Here is a 23,104-nt window from a genome sequence, read left to right on the forward strand (position 1 = left end):
ATTGAATACCGACTGTTGAGTAGTTATTGGAAGCTGGAGAAAATGGCCTGGAATCCAGCTTGTGGAACTGTCTGACAGTCGGGATCCTAGATTGAATACCCCCTACAGATGGAGCTGCTCTCATCAGAGTGGCTCCCATCACGCCATCTGGCACCCAGTGCCGTCCCCCAGAATGGGGCACACGCATGAGACGCTCATTCACCCCATTCTCGGCAATGGGATACGCAAGCATATTAGAAGATTGCGCATCCCCACCCCACCATCCACCAGCTACAGCAATATGGCGAGCTGGTGGCAAGGGGGAGAGTAGCCCCATCTGGCTTATCTACACCATCTTCACTCTGGTATTGGAGATTATATGTAGACAGACATGTGTCTGTTTTTCTGGAGGGTGGCGTGGGGCAGGTGCTGCTCTGTCTGCTATTAAGTACAGGGGTGCCCTGTCTGCTCTGCTGCATAAGTCCAGGGATACCATGTCAACTCTGCTGCATCAGTCCAGGGGGGCCCTGTCCACTCTGTTGCATTGGTTCAGGGGTGCCATGTCTTCTCTGCTGCATCAGTGTATGGATGCTATGACTGCTCTGCTGTATTTGTCCAGTTTTGCTGCCCTGTCTGCTGTATAAGTCAATGGTGCCCTGTCTGCCATATAAGTCAATGGGTGAAGACATACATGATGTTAGTTCAGACACTGACAGCTTGAGTTAGGTCATTCTCCTCATCAGGGTTTTGGAAAGCAGCTGGAGAAAGTGAAGAAGGAGCTGAAATGGAGTGATTCCACTAAGTATGTCGGACTTGCAGATAAGCCCATTTTCTTTGTCAGGATTCAAGGGTGATCAATCTGTTGAAATCAGATCACTACATTTTGGCCAACGTTCTTCATCCTAGGTTTAAGCCTACATTGTTTCTTTGTTTCCAGTGGACACAAATTTGCAGAGGTGCAAAAACACGTCAGTGAGAAAATTGTCAGCTCAAGCAGAATGTGACATGGCAACATATCCTTATTAATTTTCTCCTGCAAATTTGGCTGCGAGGAAGAAACTACATTTTCCTAGCAGAAAAGGGCTGGCAGTGATGCAGGGCAGTGAGGAACATGCTTTGACATTTGGTCTGGACTGAAGGAGCTGGGTGGAAGGGCCCAATGACAATTCAATCTTGAACCTCTTTTCTTTGCATGATGTGCTCTTTGCATTTCCAGCTTGTTTTGTGGGGGTCCAAAGAAACCAATAATTTCAGCCACAACTGTGGCAGTCCCTGTTGCTGAAATGATTGGTTTGTTAAAGTGTGCATGTCCTGTTTATTCAGCATAAGTATGGGTGTACAAAGTCAATTTTATCTTGTACCTCGTTTCTTTGCATTAGGTGCTCTCGGGAGCCTAGATTATAAAACTGCCATCCTGTCTGCCACTGCAGTGCCACTCATAGATGTGCTAACCATTTATGTCTCTTAGCTTAGTCATCCAGCTACCTCGGTGCAACATTTTGCCTTGAAAAAGCCGAAGAGAGTGAAATGCACATTTCTGTGAACCGCTGTACCTTAAACCAATGTGTTAAACCAATGTGTTAAAACGCTGTACCTTAAACCAATCTCATGTGTCAGATAGACTATCTGTAGGCAGTGTGTATCGGAGGCACAGGCGCTTTCTGTAAGAAGCGCGGCTACACGCGCGGGCACATACAGCAAGGAAGGGAACAAATCCCTGGGCTCCTTGTGCAGAAAGACCGGAGCTCAGACACCAGGGCTCCGGTACCAACGAGCGCAATATCCCGTTACATTACCCTTATTGTGCGGTCAGCGCTTCAGGTCTATATTTAACGTGCACAATATTCCGGCACATTGCCATTACTGTGCAGTCAGCACTTTATGTTTATGTAGTAACAAAACATGTTAAACTTTGGTTATATACACCATCTGATCACCATGTGCTATATCCTATTATATGTGTAATACTTTATGATCTGGGATTGTATATGTGTTATATATATCCAGCCAATATGGGAGCGGATCCCGGAACTGTCTCTACAATACAAGTGAGAAAAGACACTGCAGTGCTCTGACTACAATCTGTCATTCCATACAGGCAGTGCACTTATAATATAATTAAGACAGAACACGGTCCGGATGTAACTCATCACAGGGGGGCGTGGCCACGGCAGGACGTGAGTGAGGGTGTACGTCCGGGCTCTCCCCGTGCCGATTGCTGCTAATGGAGCTCTACTCCCCGTGCAATTGATTCCCCCAGAGGCCGAAATAACGTGCTAATCCCGGGGAAGAGGTACCTGTGACTCCCGGGGTTTCGAGTGCTGCAGCTGAAAGCTCCGTGCGCGCTGGAGGAGATCCCTGGCTTCCGTGTGAGAGGCGGCGTCAGGCAACGCGGCGGGGTCCTTGGCTGGCTGTCCCTGTTTTCGCCCGTTCAGAAGCGAGAAGGGAGACGCAGCACCGGGTGAGACGGTGCATAGCGTCCCTGCTGCTGGAGTGTGCGCCCGGGCGCGGGTGTGAGCCGCAGAGCCAGGTGCACCCCAGGACAGTCGTCAGGCAACGAAGGGAGCAGGGTCTGTTAGATCAGCCAGACCAGCGTGCAGCCTCAAGTTACCTGCTGGATACACAAGCCTCAGGGGGTGAGTAGACGTCGATTGAAGTGAAGTACCTCCCTCCCCCCCAGGAATATTGGCTGGACTTGTTGGGTAAATTAACGGGTGAATATGCAGGTGAAGTGGACCATATAAAGGCTCCTAGCGGCTCCAACTTTGCTGGCATGGTCGCTCTGAGTATGAAATACTGACAGTGGGTAGTTAAACCCGTTCGAGTCACAGCTCCAAATAAAGCATACTGTATCTAGTCTGGGAGGTGTGTGTAAATGACTGTGCCTGCGGGCTAAAGGCATACATTATAATTGTGTCTTGCCTACCAGATACTCCTAACTAATTATCTGCTGGATCACAATCTGTGAAGCAAGACTGTGTATAATTCTCCTTGGTCCCACGGATTTTTTTTCGTGGGTAGGAACATGGGTAAAACTGGCCAAAATACGGCCGCAGCCCGGCTGGAGAAATTTGCGCGTCCCCAAACGGGAAGTAGCTCACAGGCCAGCACCCCTCACTCGACTCCTACTAAGGACAGTAAAAATCCACAGCCTCCAGAAGTGACTCTTCAACAAGTTTTAGAGGCAATTAACACCTGTGAGTCTCGCTTGCTGGAGCAAATAAATATAGTGCAAGTCGATATTACACTGCTAAGAAGTGACGCGCAAAAAACCCGTGAAAGAGTCACGGAGGCAGAAAATCGTATTTCCGCCATTGAAGATGTTGTGCTTCCTTTACAAACGCATGTTAAATCACTTCAAGGTCAAGTGATAGATATGCGTCAGAAATTTTCAGATATGGAAGGGAGGCTTAGGCGAAACAATGTTCGTTTTATTGGATTCGAGGAGCGTGTTGAGGGGGATACCCCCGAAAAATTCTTGGAGGCTTGGCTAACCCAGTTGTTCGGAAAAAAGTCCTTCTCAGCGCAGTTCTCAATTGAGAGAGCACACCGTATTCCGGGGCGAGCCCCCCCCCCCCCCCCCAGGGGGTCCGTCACGAACCCTAATTGCGAAATTTTTACATTTCAAAGATAGGGATGCTGTCTTGAGGTTGGCCAGGGACAAGCCGGATATGGCCTATAATGGGAAAAAAATCGCTGCTTTCCCTGACTTTCCAATAGACGTACAGAAAGATTGTGCTAAATTCAAGGATGTAAAAGCACGCCTAAGGGAACTGGAACTGAGATACTCAATGCTTTACCCGGCTAAGCTCAGAATTGTGGTGGATGGTACCACAAAGTTTTTTGTCTCCCCAGGGGAAGCCGCCAGTTGGTTGGATGGTGTATATCCTGGAAGAAAACAAGTAGCGTCCAACTAGTCTAGCTAAATAGAAATGCCTGCAATGATTCACATTTTTTTTTCTTCTTCTTCTCTTCTTCCCCGCGCGCTTCTTCCCTCATGTAGTCATCTTGATGGGAGGTGGCACTGAGGCGAGAGGAGGCGAGGGGGCTGGAGGGAGGAATTTGATACACTGTCTGTGCTATCACTATGTGATTAGAATTACTGTTGATAATATCTCGAAGCAGCCGGTGGGATGGCGGATATCCTTAGAGAAAACAATCTGTATTTTATAAGGGCTGCCAATTACTAGTACTGTTATTATGAATGTGGGATTTAAATGTTTTTTTATTTTTTTTATTTTATTGTTCTCGCTGCAGGTTTCGGGATATGTGGTGTTAATACGCCAGGGGGTTTTGAGGAGGGCACAGGGGGTAATTTTGCTACGTTAAGAAATTTGTAAATTTGTGTGGATAAGCAGCATGGGCACGGGGGGGGGGGGCTGGGGTAGACCTCGTTGGTGGCCATTAGTCTATTGCCCTGAGTGTTGGACCAATTCGGCAGAAACTGTAGGGGTGGGATTGGTCAGGGAGGGGGCTGGGTAATAGGTATGCCTAGGGGTTCAGGTTATACAGGAGGGGGAGGAGGGGGGGTGTTTGTCGGTTTGTATGGATGCATGTGTATGTTTTGAATACGTATAAACTAGGATTCCTGGTAACAGAAGAGTTGGTTAGGCTCCTTGTCCAAGACGCAGTAGTGGTCTGGTCGAAATGTAAAAGGTGTGTTAATATGAGAAGTAGACCTCCATGGTTAGGTTGATGACTTGGAATGTCCGTGGCCTGAACTGCAGGGTCAAAAGAGCTTTGGTTTTAAAACAGTGCAAATCTTTAGATTCTGAGGTAATTTGTCTGCAAGAGACCCACCTGTGTGGGGAAAGATTAGCATCTCTGAAACGCCCATGGATTGGGCATACTTTTCACGCTCCATTCTCATCTACCTCAAGGGGAGTCTCTCTGCTGATTAAGAAATCTCTGGTTTTTGAGACAGGAACAGTGAAGATAGACGTGGCGGGTAGATATATCTTTCTAGAATGTACAATAGAAAATACTCGTTTTTGTCTACTCACAGTATACATACCCCCCCCCCCGTTTTCCTATGATGTTTTAAAAACAGCGGTTGAGTTTGTGGCTTCGTATCCCGAAAATATGGTAATTTGTTTGGGAGACTTCAACAAAGTTCTTAGCCAACGACTAGATAGATGGAGGGGGTCCGATGGGGAGATTGCTATGGAGGGCAGTAGATTTGCAGAATTTATTGAGGAAATTGGGTGGAAAGACCCGTGGCGTATAAGGCACCCCGACCATCAGCAATTCTCCTGTTACTCGTCTTCCCATAGGACCTTTTCTAGAATTGATCTGATCCTGGTCTCTGAAAGACTCCTCAATAAGATTACACAAGTGGAATACAGGGCCCGCGGGATCTCTGATCATTCTCCAATGATCATACAGTTGGATCTAGAGGCGCAGACTGGCTTTCGGTATTGGAAATTGCAGCCGTTCTGGCTTGCCCAAATGGGGGAACAGGAGGAAATAGAGAGTATTATTGAGGAGTTTTTCAAGAGGAATGTGGGCTCAACTCTAAACATGTTTGTGTGGGATGCTTTTAAAGCATATCTACGCGGGGTCTTTATTAAAAAAATTGCTTTTTTGAAGAAAACCAATCGCCAGCGTGCAAATGAGCTAGAGGCCAAGATGACCAAGCTAGAAAATAGATATCTATCTAACAAATCAGACCTTGCTAGAGCAGAGTGGCAGGGGGCCCAAAAAGAGTGGGTTGAGCACCTACAGGATACAACTTGCCGTAGGATGGTTATTGGGTCCCATAAATGGTACGCTAATTCAGATCGGGCTGGGAAACTTCTGGCTTATCTTATGAAACAAGAAAGCCCCTCCAACACAATCCCTATGATCAGACGGGAGTCTGGTGAAAAAGTGTCCAAAACTAGTGAGATAGTGGAGGTATTTTCTGCACACTTCGAGGGTGTTTATAAAACTAAAGTGAAACTGGGCAAGAAAGAAATTAGGGAATATCTTGGGGGGATAGATATAAAAAAAATTGTCTGACAGCTCACGGGAGATGTTGGAGGACCCTATAAGGTTGGAAGAAGTGCTTTTGGTTATACAGTCCCTTCCAGGGGGAAAAGCTCCTGGTTTGGATGGGCTACCTGGGGAAGTCTATCAGAAATACGCTAAGAAATTGGGACCACGGTTGTTGAGTGTCTTTCAGGACATGGAGGAGGAAGAGTGTTTACCGCCCTCAATGTCCGAGGCCTCAATAATAGTGCTTCCGAAGAGCGGTAAAGACGTGACCCAGGTGGACTCATTCCGTCCTATATCTTTAATTGCAACCGACGCTAAAATATACGCGAAGATCCTGGCAAATAGAGTGAAGAGAGTTATAGATCAAATCATCCATCCTGACCAAACAGGCTTCATGGAGGGTAAAGCCACTCTGATTAATATACGTAGGGCCTTTACATACCTTCAAAGTGTAGAGCGGGAGGGATCGAGTGCGGTGCTCGCGTCTTTTGACGCGAACAAAGCATTCGATTCCGTGGAATGGAATTTTCTGTGGGGTGTATTACAGGCCTGTGGTTTTGGAAGCCAGTTTATCAATTAGGTATCATTATTATATCAGAATCCGAAGGCCAGGATGACCATTAATGGGTATACCTCTCCCTCTTTCTCTCTCTCCAGAGGTACTCGCCAGGGATGTCCTCTGTCTCCCCTGCTGTTTGCAGTGGTGGTGGAGCCCCTGGCGTGTTTATTGAGATCGGCGCTGGGGGGAGAGAGACAGGGACCGGGTAGGAACTTGGTTTCTCTTTACGCTGATGATTTGATGGTGGGTCTGGCAGAACCAAGATTAGACTTGCCCAAGGTGATTAAGCTCATACAGGTTTATGGGGAACACTCTGGGTTGACAATGAATTGGACTAAGTCTAACTTTATTCAATTAGGTTCTAATGAAAGTGATAACTCTGACGATTTTGGTCAATTGCAAAGGGTAGAAAAATTTCGATATTTGGGAATTTGGTTTTCTAAAATAACAGCGGAGTTCATTCCCGAGAATGTTACCCCATTTATAAAAGATCTTAGGTCTAAATTTCGGTGTTGGAACAGGCTCCCTATTACCCAAATAGGACAGGTAAACCTGGTTAAGATGGCAATCTTACCAAGATTTGTATATATGATTCAACAATCCCCGGTGTATATTAAGGATGAGTACTTTAAGAAAATAAACAGTATGGTCTCATCATTTGTGTGGAGGGACAGGCGGCCTAGAATAAAACTGGACACTCTATGTAGGGATAGGGAGAAGGGGGGTTTAGCTCTCCCAGACTTTAAAGTCTATTACATGGCTGCCCAAATGGTCAATATCTGTCCCTGGGTAAAGCGGGGGGAGGAGACAGTGGAGCTGCGGAATCTCATGGAGAATGCGGATCCAGAGGTTACCCCACTCCAGAGATTGACAGTGAGGAGGCTCCCTAGGGATTTGCCCCCAATTATCATCCAAGCTGTCAAGGTCTGGAGATGGGTATGCAAGATAACAAAATACGAATCTCTGGATCCAGATACGCCAATCTTCTCCTTGCTTGCATTAAAGGATATAAAAGAACAACAGGGGGCGAAGATATGGAACGCTTATGGACTTAGTTCTATAGGTCAATGGTATCAAGAGGGGGTCTTAAAGGCTTATTCCCAATTACAATTGGAGTATAATCTACCAAGGGAAATGTTCTTCAGATACCTGCAAATCAGAAGTGCCCTGGGCCACGGTGGGGAGGGTGAGCTAGGGAACATGATAGAATCCCCCGTTAAGAAATTCATCAAACAACTAGGCCCGCGCAAACGTCTTTCTAAACTATATAGGTATCTCCATGCGTATGTGCATGAGGAAGAGCTGGTGGCCCTACGGTGTAAGTGGCTTCAAGATATACCAGTAGATAAGGCACACTTTTTCTTCAAACTAATTGGTTTTGACAGGTCCACGCCCCTTTTATACAGGTTGTCCACGCCCCCATTTATACAATTTGATATCAAACTTGATATGATCGTATCACGTTTGATATCAAAGTGGTATAAATAATATTAACCCCCGTATTAAAATATAATTGGTTTGATACTGTAACTTCATACACTGATATTGGTTATGTGAAATAACACATATATAAAGTACGCTTAATGTTATCTTAATCAGCTGGTAGAATTTCTAAACATAATGCTAAAAAAGTTGTTAGAAAAATATGGTATACAACAGATATATAATTCGTAGAACTGTAGATCTTGTTTTATATCAAATTTGATTTGTGTAGGATGTCGCGCAACGCCGATCATCAAAACAGCCGGCTGAAAGCCAGTTATTATAACGTATTAAAGCCGGGGAGTTTTTGCGGCTTTGATAAATATTATAAAGCTTTGAAAAATAAATTTAAAAGATCCGATGTGAGAAAATGGTTACAAGAGCAAGACGCGTACACATTGCACAAACCGGCTAGAAAAAACTATAAAAGGAATATGATATGCGTATCGGATATAAATCAACAGTGGCAATGTGATTTGGTATCACTCATAGATCTGGCAAAGCACAACGACGGCGTAAAATATATACTAACCGTCATCGATATATTCAGTAAGAGGGCCTGGGCTGAAAGTCTGACTGCTAAGAGCGCGACGACTGTCGCTAAGGCTTTTGAAAAATTATTCCAACAGGGGGGCGTACCGCGGAAACTACAAACCGATAATGGTAAAGAGTTTCTAAACAAAGTCCTAAAAAAGTTGTTAGAAAAATACGGTATACAACATTTCACAACCAATAATGATGTGAAAGCAGCTGTTATAGAACGCTTCAATAGGACTTTAAAAACACGAATGTGGCGATATTTCACGGCGAATAATACATACCGATATATAGACGTTTTACAAGCGTTCATTACCAGTTATAATAACACATACCATAGAACGATTAAGCGGGCGCCGAATGAGGTGGATGGCTCTAATGCGCTGGATGTCTTCAAGACGATATATGGCGATTACTTTAGAAGTAAGAAAACAAAGGCTTGTTTAGCGGTCGGGGACCACGTTCGTATCTCAAAATATAAGGATATATTTCAGAAAGGTTACGAACAGAGTTTTTCTGAGGAAATATTTGTAATACGCGGAGTGAACACTAAAGGACTTAAGCCGCTTTACACGTTGGAGGATCTCTACGGGGAGGCTATAACGGGTAGTTTTTACCCCGAAGAACTTCAAAGTATACCGAAAAACTATAATAGGATTTACAAAGTGGAGAAGATTTTAAAAAATAAGACGGTTAGAGGGAGGAAACACGTATTAGTCAAGTGGCGTGGATACCCCACAAAATTTAACAGTTGGGTCGCTGCATCGGAGATAAAAGATATATAAACAAAGAGGAAGATGGATGACAAACCATTCTACATAACATTGCCGAGTAACGCCTCAGCCGATACATTTCCACAAAATAAGATTTCTGACTATACCACAAAGTTAGCAAGGCCGATAGACTTAAGTGGAGATTGGGAAGTAGCTCTTACAGAAATACAATACCCACACACCTGGAATACAATCGATGTGCGTGATTGTGTGTTGAAAATAACAAAGTGGGATGGGACGAGCGGTACAGCAACGAGGGTTTGCGTTAAACCGGGGTTTTATGAAACCATCGGGGCGTTACTGTTTTCTTTCAACGCTGAAATTGACCGACATAAACTGGATGGTTTAAAACTATTGTACGATCCGCTTGAACGAGAGATAATCATCGACAACAAGGCGATGTACAACATCACAGCCGGTCCTAAATTGTCGAGAATACTGGGGTTATACCCGAAAACTAAGTTTTTAAAACCGTGCGCCGACATCAGCGGCGGGCAATATACGCTCTTCGTGTACACAGATATTATCGAACATCAGAGGGTCGGTGATAGTTATGTTCCGTTGTTGCGTACCGTTGAAATAAAGGGCCGTAACAACGAGATGGTCACTATACGGTATGAGAAGCCCGATTATGTTCCGTTGTGCAAGACGCATTTTGACACTATAGCCATAGAGATAAAGAATGATCAGAACGAAAACATGTCATTCAAGTTTGGGAAAGCGAACGTGAAACTACATTTCAGACGCCGCAAATCCGAATTTTATTAAAGACAATGGTGGCCGTTAAAAATTATGGCGACCCGGGGCTCTACGCGCAATATTATAAAACACAGGCCGGTAATGGATTACCCGGTTTTCACGGCAGCGCGTATATGTACGGGTGCGGTTTAGGTGGAATTTTTCGAAGCCTGTTCAGAAAAGCGGTACCGCTTTTCCGAAGAGGGCTGGCGATAGCAAAGCCCCACGTGAAGAATGCAGCACGCAACATCGCGAAAGACGTCATCGGACAAGCCACAGCGGCTGTTGTGAGCAAAATACACGACGCAAATCAAGCGAAGCAAGATGGATCAGGTTTAATCTATGCCAGGAAAGGGGCGGCTAAAAATAAACGGAAGCGGGCAATACGACTTCCGACATGGTGCAGACCCCTTTTAAACAAAAAACGGAGCAGACGCGGCTTAATTAAAAAAAGGAAACCGAAGCGAAGGGTCGGTGATATTTTTTAAGCATGTCTTTCATACACAATGAATCCATGGAATGCGCAAAATCTGAACTTGACCTTTTTGACGTACCACCGACGCAGACCAGCGTAGAGAAAAGCCTCTACGTCGAAGTTCAACCTTTGGCGGCATTATCCGAGACCGCGCCGCTTGAATTCTACATAGCGGCCAGCGGTGAACACTACTACGATCTGAACAACACGTTGCTGTACGTGACCTGCAAGATCGTACGGCCTGATAACACGGCTATACCTCAAGACGCCAAGGTCGCTCTTATTAATTACCCCATAGCAACTTTATTTAGTCAGGTTGATGTCACTTTGGGCGATAGGCTAATATCGCAGTCCAATAATCTTTACGCTTATAGGGCCTACATAGAGACCATACTGAATTATAGCTCAGATGCGCTATCCACAAAACACACAACTGGATTATTCTACAAAGATGTGGCTGGAGAACACAACACAAGAACCCTGGATGGTGTAAACACAGGGTTTATAAAAAGGGCAAGAACAACGGCACAAAGTCGAACGGTTGAATTATTGGGGCCGCTACACTGTGACCTTTTTCATCAACATAAACTAATATTGAACGCCGTGGACTTGAAGATAAAACTCATCAGAAACAAAGATGCTTTCTGCTTAATGTCTGCTGAAGCGGAGCCCTTTAAAATTCAGATTGTTGCAGCGTCCCTGTTTGTGAAAAGGGTTCAGGTCTCACCCGCCGTCCGGATTGGACACGCCCAGGCCTTACTGACCACCAACGCCAAATATGCGATCGATAGAGTGGGCATGAAGATCTATAGCATACCGACGGGGAGTCGCGTATTTAATTTAGAAAATCTGTTTTTAGGACAGGTGCCAAAAACCGTTATAGCCGCTTTTGTAGATAATGAAGCGTTTTCAGGAGCCTATGACAAAAACCCTCTACGGTTTGAACATAAAAATGTAAACTTCGCATCCCTATACCTGGATGGAACACCGCATCCGGCCAAACCATTTCAACCAGACTTTGAACACGGTAATGCGGTTCGCGAGTATATGTCGCTCATTCAGATCACAAATAAACAGAAATCAGATTCGGGTATACTAATTGACCGTGAAGAGTACCTCAACGGCTACACACTATTTGCTTTTGATCTGTCGCCTGAACAGGAATGCGCGGAGCATCTGTCTCTAATCAGAACCGGAAATCTACGAGCTGAATTCCGGTTTGCAGGAGCGCTAGACCGGACAGTCAACATAATAATATACGCATTATTTGATAATATCATCGAGATCAACCAGCGACGCGATGTGCTGTATGATTATCTATAAATGAAATAAATAATTTTTATATTTATCGTATATTTACCAATATTCATCACCCCATCAGCGATATGAACACATTGCAGATAAATTGTATACTGTACGCTAATCCGGTGACGCGCCTGTTTTTTAAAGGGACCTACCCGTGTGATATGCTTCCGAGCGGTAAACTATCGCAATACCCCTGCGCGTTTGTAATCAACACACACACCAGCGCCCAACCGGGGGAGCATTGGTTGGCCGTTTATTTTAACAACCAGCGCGAGTGTTACTTTTTGGACTCTTACGGTTTAGAACCTGACAACCCCCTATTCCCAAAGGCCATAATAAATTTTTTAAACTCAAATTCAAAAAGAATTTATCACCAAAATAAGCAGTTGCAAGGTTTTAACAGTACCGTTTGTGGACAATATTGTATATACTTTATATTTTTCATGTGTAAAAATTACAAATATACAGATGTGTTGGTCCGTTTTAGTTTTGATACAAAACGTAATGATCGCTATGTATCAAACTTTGTAAGACGTCTCCCTAGAAGTCATTGTTTGAGTCGATATACGGGTAACTGTATACAGTCCTGTGTCACCAGTAACCAACATGTGTTTGATAAAAATAATGTGTAATACAAAATTGTTTGTGTAACTTGTAACTAATGTTGTGATTGAAGCGCTGTATGTACATTGCTTATGGTTACTTTCTATTAAAAAATCTTGCTTATTGAACTTTATACCGTGTGATTGCATATTTTTGCAGACAAACTGGTTAGAATCAAAGAACAAAACAGCATTTTATAAATCATAATCATATTTTATTGGTACAGACAAAATGTATTTACAGCAAAATAATCACGAATAACACGATAAACTTTACAGTTAAAACAATACACTAAATACATGATACAATACAAATTAAACGTCATCGTACAAATTAAACAAACAAAAAAAAATACATCGTATAAAAACATTATAAAATAGTTATATGTTAAAGGTTCAACCACTGCGAATCCTGAAACAGATTTACGGATCTTTTCCTCGGTAGTAAGTATCCGTGGGGCGTTGTTAACCCGGGGGAATTTAAAGCATTTATACGACTTTTTTTAATGTTGTGTATTGGGGAGGCTATATTTACATTGCCAATTTCATCATCGTAGATTTCAGCTTTTAAGCGATCTAACTGTAATCTGTTTGATGCATTACCAACTACAGTGGACGGGATATTCAACTCAGCCATAGCGCGCATAAATTCAATCCATCCGTTAGGCATTTTATGACTCGTCACGCTGTGGTTTTGCGTGATACCCCTTATCAAGTCTAACACATTGGATCCTGGCACTGTGACACCTTTATACATAAACACACCCTTGCGGTCCCAATTCGCAATGTCTTTAGAGCGAACCATTTTACTCATTAGTATTTCACAGTTCTTTTTATACCGCGCATTAACACTGTTCAAGACATCGTGGTAAACAGCGTCGGTAGCATCGTCTTGTGTTGGGTTAGTTGTATCCTCAACAGCATTTGCACCGGGTGATAAAAGCGTTAAAGTTGACATTTCTCTATCAGTTTGTTTACTCAACACCAGGTATCTCTGTAACACAGCTGTGTAGCGTTTTGCCTTTTCATACTCTGATAAAGCATTATTATGTAGTATACTTATGATCTCAGCATCTAGGCTTTGCGTGGCTGTTTTGCGTATATCATCGCCGGTTGGTTTGTTGTTTAAACGGTCTATCTGTTGCTGGGGGACCAGATACATTTTCTCAGCGTATTCCATCACCGATTAGACAGTAGTCCGGTAATTAATGGAATGGCAAATCCTAGCAACGATCCGATGAACCCACCCGACTGTTTCACCAACCTCTTCTTTTTCCCAATGGCGCATTTCTTATTACAAAGCGATTTTATAAGGGACCTCTTCTTTTTAAGGTAGTTCAACTGGCGCTGTGACAGGGGTATTTTACCTTTAAGCGTATTGAGAGCAATCTCACATATGGCTGTCACCAAATCGTTTGAAGCGTTGGATAATATAGCGTTTCTTTGGGCCGGTTTGGCTTTAATGAGGGTTTTTAAAAGGGCCCAATTACGCCTTATCCTGGTCGACATGTTCACAGCTGTTAGAAGTGGTAATGAATGACTATAGGATGCGCGGTTATAGCTATTTAGAACCCCGCTTCTTAACAACATAAGCTACTGGTGTGTCGGGGGGAAATAAACCGCTTCGTAAACGATAATCATCAAGGGCATTGTTTCTTAAATCAACCAGTAAATAACCGTATGGAGACTCCGTAGCGGACTCATAGGCTTCAAGAAAAAAACGATATTTTGATGGGTACATTTGTCTAGCCAGAATGCTAACCTGCATTTTATCCCTGGGGTTTTTAAACAGGACCATATATTTTGTGTTTAAATGTATAGTCCTGCTCTTTCTACCTTGACAAAATATGTTTTGCACAAGGTACATGACACTGAGATTACGATGGTGCACATACTTTGTGAACGCTTTCTCAACCTCAGAATTATTACTCGCAGCATCCATCAAGTCATCTATCACCGTTAAATTAATCTTATCAGGGGGAAAAAGCTGGTCGTCGCTAAATGACTCGGGCAACCCCTCTATAAAACGCATACCAGGGTGAGCACTCAGAAGTTGGTCATATATCGGTTGCCAACAGGTGTAAAACCAAACAATATTATCAGGTACATGCGTCATATGTGTGGATGCGTGTTGTATTAGCGTTTTCACAAAATAACTTTTCCCCGAATTGGAGGGTCCGGCTAAAATACAGGAGAAGGGGTGTTGAAAACGGATATCCATCTTAATAACCAAATGGTAGGGTTGTAAAATTATCCGTGAGGTTACGTTTAGTGTAAACGCACTTTTGCGTTTTCTGCAGCATACGGGTTTCAATCTGCCAGTACTTTTTCACACGTACTATACCGGGCTGCCTGGTCACAATTTTTTTCTGATCCTCGCCTTTGGGGTTTAAAGGATAATCTAAGACCAGTTCTTTCAGACTGTCAAAGTTAACGTGCTGCTCATTACAAACATTCAACGTTATACCTTTGACCTTGAGGCTCGTCTTGCCGTTGCTTAGTCTATAGCCGTATGACTTGGGGCCGGCTGAAACAAACTCTGTTATATGCGTACCAGATGGTAGTTCGCTGGTCAACTCCCCTAGATAATCGCCTAATGGCGGATTCCAGTCACCGGGCCTGCTGACAAAAATTACAGAATCTGTATCGTGATACAGACATCTATCTTGTAATCTATCCAATAGGTTGTACAACTCGACGCGGGCGTGCGCTGTGGTAAATGCTGCTATAAATATATTTGTTGTTGAAGACCTGGTATAATGGTCTTTGGCGTATTTCCAGTTGACCATAACAGTTTCTGAGTCTATGAAGTCTAAAGCAGACACCTCATAGTGTGGTTGAAAGGCATATTCAAAAAGCTTATCAGGATCTGTCACTAGACAAGTATTGGGCATGTTGCTACGTTGACCAAATTTACCCCATAATGAGTTTAAAAACAATTTAGAAATTTGTCTTTTGGCGGGGTTGACATTTATGTGTTCGTGTCTTAAAGCTATGCCCTCATTTTTTTGATACGCGTCTATGTACTCTTGTTGTTTCACAGAGTCTGTACACCAATCGGGGTAACCAGAAGCCTCCTGTTTATCTCTGAGGTGTGTTTTAATGTAACCTGAAAACAGATCATCAGATCTCTCATCAAAATGCCACACCTCATAGATTTTACACACTTTGTACCCCTTTTCTATAGCAAGATTTATCTCCACTGTGCACCATGTACCGGTTAGGGCGCGGTTTTCTGAGTCATGAACACACGGCTCACACTGTCCAGATTCGGCGCATGTGCGGCACAGCGGAAACATTAACTTACCATTCATTTTAACCGGTAAAACTGGAAAGAAAAGGCCTCGCGGAGGATTAATTTTTAATTTAACAAAACCGAAATACTTTGTGACATCATCAAAGTCCTTATAAATGATGCGTGGGTGACGTATAGGATATGTTTTGGTCTTGTTGACAAATGGGTATAGGCTAGTAAAGTCAAAATAGTGTATTTTTTCATCGCACTCTGTCTTGTGATAAAGTTTTATGGCGTTAGTGCGGCCGCCATAAAGACCATCACGAGGATCCAAGGGGTCAGGGATTTCCAAACCTTTCAGAAAAACCTGAAGCTCCTCATCAGTCTCCCTCATTTTCTTCCACTCACACCCCCACATCTCCCTTATCTGAAATCCACACCGTTTAAGGTATTGTATCCTTAACTGTGTCTTGTGCCGCAGTTGACCGTAGGTTGTTTTAGTCAGATTGTTTTCATCATCGGTTTTGTAACAGTTGTCACAACCGTGATAAAAACACCCCTGGAATTCAAAAGCTGTTGGCACGCCGTTAATCACGGCGTAACCATCCAGACTGTATCTACCGACTTTCTTCTCACCACCTTGTAAAGCGTGTCTTATACTCACACCTTCTTTGTGTTCTATGTACATTAACCACTGTATGGCTGGTGTTGAGTAACGCTTCTGGGTCTTGTGATAGTTATCACCCGGTACAAGAGCCAATGTGTTTGCCTGTAAATATTTACAACGATACATAGCCATACAAACCGACGCTAAAGTCGTCAGCTGGAATGGATCAACGTGACGTTTAACGGCTACATCTTTTTTCTCTGCCGCTATTACAAACTCCTGTTCTGTCATGGCTATAACGGCTGATCTGAAAGCTGCGCACCCTTTTTGCAATATTCTGACATCCTCTTTACAATATCGTATTAATTCTTTTTGAAAATTAAACGCCTTGTGTTTGTTTTTTTCGTACCACTCTGTAACATCAGCGGCCTCCTCAGGCATCATGTGTTGTAGGCCAAAATATTCTATTGAGGGCATGACCCCTATGTAATTTTGGTTATCGGCTGTGTTAAAAAATGCGGGAAATGACCTTTAACGCCATCAAATCCCATGGCCTTTGGAAATCTGCTCAATTTCATGGGGAGAAAATTGAGAGAGTCTATAAACCTAATCTTCAGATCTTTTATTGTGATACACATTATGTTTCCGCCATTAGAGATGAGGGATACTGTATACCGTTCTTTGATGATCTTGTTCAATACAAAATACGAATCATACCGCCCAGCGTTATGGGCTATGAATGTGTAATGCGCAAATTTTGGTTTCATGAACGTCTTTACAAAATCATCGATACAAGCTTTGCCCTTAAACTCCCAGGATTTCTCACCCATTAATGTGAGAGCGTAACAGTAGTTTGGTATATGTATACCTGTCTCCTGCATGCATTCGAAATCAAAAAAGATGTATTTGGTGGTGGGTTCTTCCGCTTTGATGGGCTGTATGTAACACAAATGATCCGCAAACCCATCAACATATGCCTTGCAAGTAGAACACTTTAGCCCCTGACACTCATGAGACCTGCGACGGTAGAGACAACACCTGTCGCAATAAACATGTTCAAGACAGGATATTTTGCGATCTAAAGCTAAGGATTTGTGCTCCTCTAAACATTCACGCGATCTGCAAAACACCCTACAAACCGAACATCTTAATGCGGAAGCCCCATCATCAGCGCACGCTTGTCTGTGACAAGCCTTACAAAAGAAAAGACAATCGTGGCTATTTTTGCGCTCATAAGTTCGATTACATAAGGAACAGAAATATCTCGATCCGAGAAATGCGCAGATATTAATCAGGCCATAATAGTGTGAATCGTGATATAATACATACAGGGTATCACCGTAGCGCGAATCTAAAGAATAGTAATGCCAAGAACGATTATTATGATATAATATTGTAATTTTTGTTTTTAAGTGTTTTTCAAAAACAACAACGTCGCTAAAGCTGACTGCTTTATCGATCGGTAGGTTCAAATCCTTATGAATTTGAAGCGCCCGATCGTGTATTTCAGCGTCTGTGGCATTACCTTTATCCAGAAGTTTGCAGATCGATGCCGCAAAGCACAAATAATTGTGCGTATTGTTGAAATCATACAGGTGTCTTCTGCGCCTTTCTATAATTAAGCTGTATGGAATGCGTCTAAGGCCGCGACCAGTTAGGGCCCCACCCGCTCTATTTCTAAAAACAGTGATCACAAACCTTAAACCCGTGCCTAATAAGAATTCAGCGTTACTTTGAAGAGTGTTTGTAATTTGATTCAAGAAACTGACAGCGTCTAATGATTCTTGCGGCTTTCGGTGTGAGTAGATGGCGTTGTGTAAACCACCCCCCTCCAATCTTAACTGTACACGATCATTAGGGTCAACACCAACCATGAATTCATCAATCATAACCTGTATAGCGTTGTGTACGGCTTCAACACCCTCTGCAAATGATGTAACTCTTTCCAAATTAACAAATTGAAAATGATTATGATACTCAATAGCTCTGAAATTAGGATGGTGTCGCTCATACCTGTTAACAGCTTCTAAGTACACATCTCGCCGACCTTCACCATTACCGGGTGGCGCACCCCCATCTATGTCATTATGCATGGGCGTTGCGGGGTGTTCAACATTGTCAGGTGACGCAGCGTCACCCGGTAATGGTTGGTCCGGTGATTTGTCAGCCTGTGCACACGGGGTTGGGGTTGTGCATCGCCCCCTGTGTTGTTTACGCTTTCTCAGCCTGTATATGCATTTTAAAGCCTGTTTTATTTTCGAACGGCGAAATAAGTGTGAGATTTTGCACGGTACATTTGCTTTAATTCTTGGGGCTTTTTTACACACATGTAAATTACGTTTCAACCCATAACCCACCATGCCTAGTCACGGATCCGTTTCAATTATCTCGGCAAAATGATACATGTTCGCTTTAATAAAATCCCTAGTCCTCACGGTCTCTGATATATGATTTGATGTTACATTCATGTACATTTCTACAAGTTCTTTAATGATCTCCGGCTTCTTTTTTGAACCATAAAGCTCATCTTTTATACGGTTCAACATGGTATTGACATTTCTACGCATGTACCCTATATGCTCACGCATCCTCCCCATGACCGCGTAGTATTGTATTTCCGCATCTTGTCCTAATTGTTCCACATTCTGAACCCCATCAACTATGTCTGTCGATACCACGGTCGGCGGGGCATCCGCACCGCCCGATGCGGTTGCCTCGCCGACCGTGGTAAAAACACTGGGTAGTTTTGTGTAATCATCACCCATTACTTTATCAGGGATTCCGGCTACAGATGTTACAGCCTCATCATCATTCTGTGGTGTATCTGAGCCTGACTCTTCACTAGGGGTGATAAAAAATGTTTGCCCATTTAAGTCCTCATCATTAGCGGATAATGTAGCTGCAGGCGTGTTACTGCCCACGCTTTGCGTTTCTGTAGTATGATGTTCCTGCGTGTCTGAAATTACGATGACATCATCATCCGTCAGCGGCGTGTATCTCTCTCTTGACAGTCGTAAAGTTTTACGAGTCTTCACAGTCTTTGTATTACCGGCAATGTCAATGTCGGATTCAGTAGGTGTTGCAGGTGTTGTAAATGCGTGCGGGTAATCCACATTACTCACGGTTGGCACTGTTTGTAATGCAATTCTTTTTCTCACGGGTCTACCTTCCGAATATTTCAATCTTCTTTTAAGGTCTGATAAATCGGCCTTGTTTTCTTGACCGACTCGACTTTTTGTAATTCTCCGCTTGCTTGGCTTGAAATCGTCGCGCTCGGTGGCCATGATCTCGGCCCTTGATACATCTTCTTGAAGTTGTGGGTCGATCACCGTTTTAGCTGATTCACCCCCATCCATTTCAGCATTGAGTGGTTGAGCAACCCCGGCCGCTGCTATCATTTTTGCGAATCGTCGCGGATCCGCTGTAAATAAAAAATAACAACGTTTTAGTTACACATTCGCGGACACTAAGACAACCGCTTTATAACACCTTCAGACCCGCCTCCCAAAACACCCACCCCATCCATGTCGGTTTGCATCTACACAGTCTGTTTAACACCTGTGGTTTCCATTTGTAAAGAACAATGATGAACGCGGTCCTATATAAGAAACTAAATAAATAAACATTACATTACACACCTGAATATTTGCCAGATCTTTCCATCGGCGTGGTTCCTACTGTAATAAAAATCACACCATTTTAGTTACACATACGCGGCCACAAAGACAGTCGCTTTATAACAACTTCAGACCTCCCAACCCCCACCTTCCTTGTCGGTTTTCATCTACACAGTCTGTTTAATACCTGTGGTTTCCATTTGTAAAGAACAGTGGTAAATGTTGTGCTATATAAGAAACCAAATAAATAAACATACACGGGTATTTGTCAAAGGTTTGCGCCGGCATGGTTCCTTTAAACAATGACCAGAAAGCTTGATCGCTGATCTGGGTTCTTTTTGCTCCTTTAGCCAATGTGCTGTTGGGTTGTTTGGCGTTTGATCCAACACTCGATGTCGGTTCTCTGTATCCGGATGGTCCCGCTTCACACGTATCGGCCCTAGGTACCGTAGGTTCATACCGGCTAGCTATGTCATCTGTAATACATATATTATCAATTAACGACACATTCGCCGACTTGAGAAAAAAAAAAAAAAAAAAACCGTCATTTAAGTCATGATAACAACAACTCCTGTGGACACTATTCATGATTTTGCGACGATATGTAACATTTAACACAAAAACACATTATAAAAACATCACCATCCAATCGTCAAAATTCACCTTGTATAGCCGGGGTCTGGTATAGCTGTTTATAGTGTTTTGCCGATGGTAAATTCCAGAGATCATCCATTATGTGTTCTGCATCAGATTTCGACATAATCGGCGATACTAACAGAGAACAAATAACACATTAATATCACAGGCTGTATAAAAATGAATATAACAGGATATATATATATATATATATGAGTGAGAACGTGAGAGTTCGCGCGAGATAGCGTGAGAGAGAGAGAGAGAGAGAGAGAGAGAGAGACATATTTTTGGAAATAATAATATATCACATTTTTTTTAACATACATCACATTTTTTTTTTTTGACGGCTTATGATCACCTACATTTTTGCGATTCGGACAAATCAGAGTATGCTGCGTATGGGTTTTCGAATGTCGTCAGATCCGGCCCGACTGTGAAATCCGAACCATATGATCCAACTTCAGATGCGTCATTTGTGACATCTGAAACTGATTTATGGGATTAACAATTTAATAAAAAATAATATATACATAAAAAATAAAATAAAAATTAACACAACAATTTTGTAGAACGAAAAATACAATCAACACGTGTAACATTAATACCAATAGGGCGCTTGATAATTAACACCAACAGAGTAACATTTATAACCACCAACAACAATGTGTCTTTGATCTGTAAACTTACACGTATTTGTCTGCTCATTTGACTGCTGTTGAAAGCTGGGTAAATCTTGAAAGTCTCTGAGACTTATTTTATTTGCATTAATGGTTTTGTATTCCTTTCTCTGTAATAAATAATAATAATAAGTTGAAATAACAATACAATAAGCTATTGTTAAACTATTGTAAATATCATATACACACCTGCATGTTGAGGTTTTGTTGATAGCTTAAGTTCAAAGGTATTTTCTGCAACAACCACTAGATGTCACTGTTGATAACAACATACATCATTCAGCAATCATAAAAGAATTTGTGTGCACAAAATCTGTATACCAAACACAACACGCTAATCACAGATCTACACATACAAATGGCCGGTTATCAACTACAAACACCCCCGCATGCATTGCCATTGTATTAACAAGTCCTAATAGCAAAATTGAGGACAGCCATGCCGGGCTTTGTAATTCCACAACATACTAAACCAGCGTAAGTCTCTATACAGCCTAGGCCCCCGTAATAACTAGCATACACCAACAAGCCACATTTTAAGATTATTTAAAAGCGTGTTAAAGCCACTGGCTCTAAATAATACATTTTAAATCGCTATATACAACACACTAATCACAGATCTACACATACAAATGGCCGGTTATCAACTACAAACACCCCGCATGCATTGTCATTGTATTAACAAGTCCTAATAGCAAAATTGAGGTCAGCCATGCCGGGCTTTGTAATTCCACAACATACTAAACCAGCGTAAGTCTCTATACAGACTAGGCCCCCGTAATAACTAGCATACACCAACAAGCTACATTTTAAGATTATTTAAAAGCGTGTTAAAGCCGCTGGCTCTAAATAATACATTTTAAATCGCTATATACAACACACTAATCACAGATCTAAACATACAAATGGCCGGTTATCAACTACAAACACCCCCGCATGCATTGCCATTGTATTAACAAGTCCTAATAGCAAAATTGAGGTCAGCCATGCCGGGCTTTGTAATTCCACAACATACTAAACCAGCGTAAGTCTCTATACAGACTAGGCCCCCGTAATAACTAGCATACACCAACAAGCTACATTTTAAGATTATTTAAAAGCGTGTTAAAGCCGCTGGCTCTAAATAATACATTTTAAATCGCTATATACAACACACTAATCACAGATCTACACATACAAATGGCCGGTTATCAACTACAAACACCCCCGCATGCATTGCCATTGTATTAACAAGTCCTAATAGCAAAATTGAGGGCAGCCATGCCGGGCTTTGTAATTCCACAACATACTAAACCAGCGTAAGTCTCTATACAGACTAGGCCCCCGTAATAACTAGCATACACCAACAAGCTACATTTTAAGATTATTTAAAAGCGTGTTAAAGCCGCTGGCTCTAAATAATACATTTTAAATCGCTATATACAACACACTAATCACAGATCTACACATACAAATGGCCGGTTATCAACTACAAACACCCGCATGCATTGCCATTGTATTAACAAGTCCTAATAGCAAAATTGAGGTCAGCCATGCCAGCTTTGTAATTCCACAACATACTAAACCAGCGTAAGTCTCTATACAGTCTAGGCCCCCGTAATAACTAGCATACACCAACAAGCTACATTTTAAGATTATTTAAAAGCGTGTTAAAGCCGCTGGCTCTAAATAATACATTTTAAATCGCTATATACAACACACTAATCACAGATCTACACATACAAATGGCCGGTTATCATTTTAAATCGCTATATACAACACACTAATCACAGATCTACACATACAAATGGCCGGTTATCAACTACAAACACCCAGCATGCATAATACATTGTTAATACTATTATAAAATATTAAAACTACGCTATTTAGAAATATTGTATATATATATATATATATATATATATAT

The 23,104-nt window shown here is 42.5% G+C and overlaps 1 protein-coding gene across 1 annotated transcript; it reads right to left on the minus strand.

Moving 5' to 3' along the window:
- Nucleotides 1-17,641: 17,641 nt before the first annotated feature.
- On the minus strand, nt 17,642-21,305 carry LOC146020393 (uncharacterized). The gene is made up of 6 exons (XM_083153493.1): nt 21,209-21,305; nt 20,884-21,009; nt 20,549-20,656; nt 20,143-20,361; nt 19,907-19,945; nt 17,642-19,689 (listed from the first exon to the last, which is right to left on the minus strand). The coding sequence occupies exons 3-6, from the start codon at nt 20,643-20,645 to the stop codon at nt 18,635-18,637; spliced, it is 1,410 nt and encodes a 469-aa protein (XP_083009619.1). The 5' UTR covers nt 20,646-20,656; nt 20,884-21,009; nt 21,209-21,305; the 3' UTR covers nt 17,642-18,634.
- Between the last annotated feature and the right edge of the window lie 1,799 nt (nt 21,306-23,104).

The sequence above is a fragment of the Crinia signifera genome, chromosome 7 (genome assembly GCF_055691185.1).
Source record: "Crinia signifera chromosome 7, ASM5569118v1, whole genome shotgun sequence".
In the NCBI taxonomy this organism is placed as follows: domain Eukaryota; kingdom Metazoa; phylum Chordata; class Amphibia; order Anura; family Myobatrachidae; genus Crinia; species Crinia signifera.

Excerpts from the sequence above, each read along its gene's own strand:
- LOC146020393 (XM_083153493.1), bottom strand. The coding sequence starts at position 20,645 with ATGTCGAAATCTGATGCAGAACACATAATGGATGATCTCTGGAATTTA. Across the intron at positions 20,362-20,548 it reads CCAGACCCCGGCTATACAAG|ATGACATAGCTAGCCGGTAT; the intron begins GTGAATTTTGAC and ends TATGTATTACAG. Across the intron at positions 19,946-20,142 it reads AACCTTTGACAAATACCCGT|TAGGAACCACGCCGATGGAA; the intron begins GTATGTTTATTT and ends TTTTTATTACAG.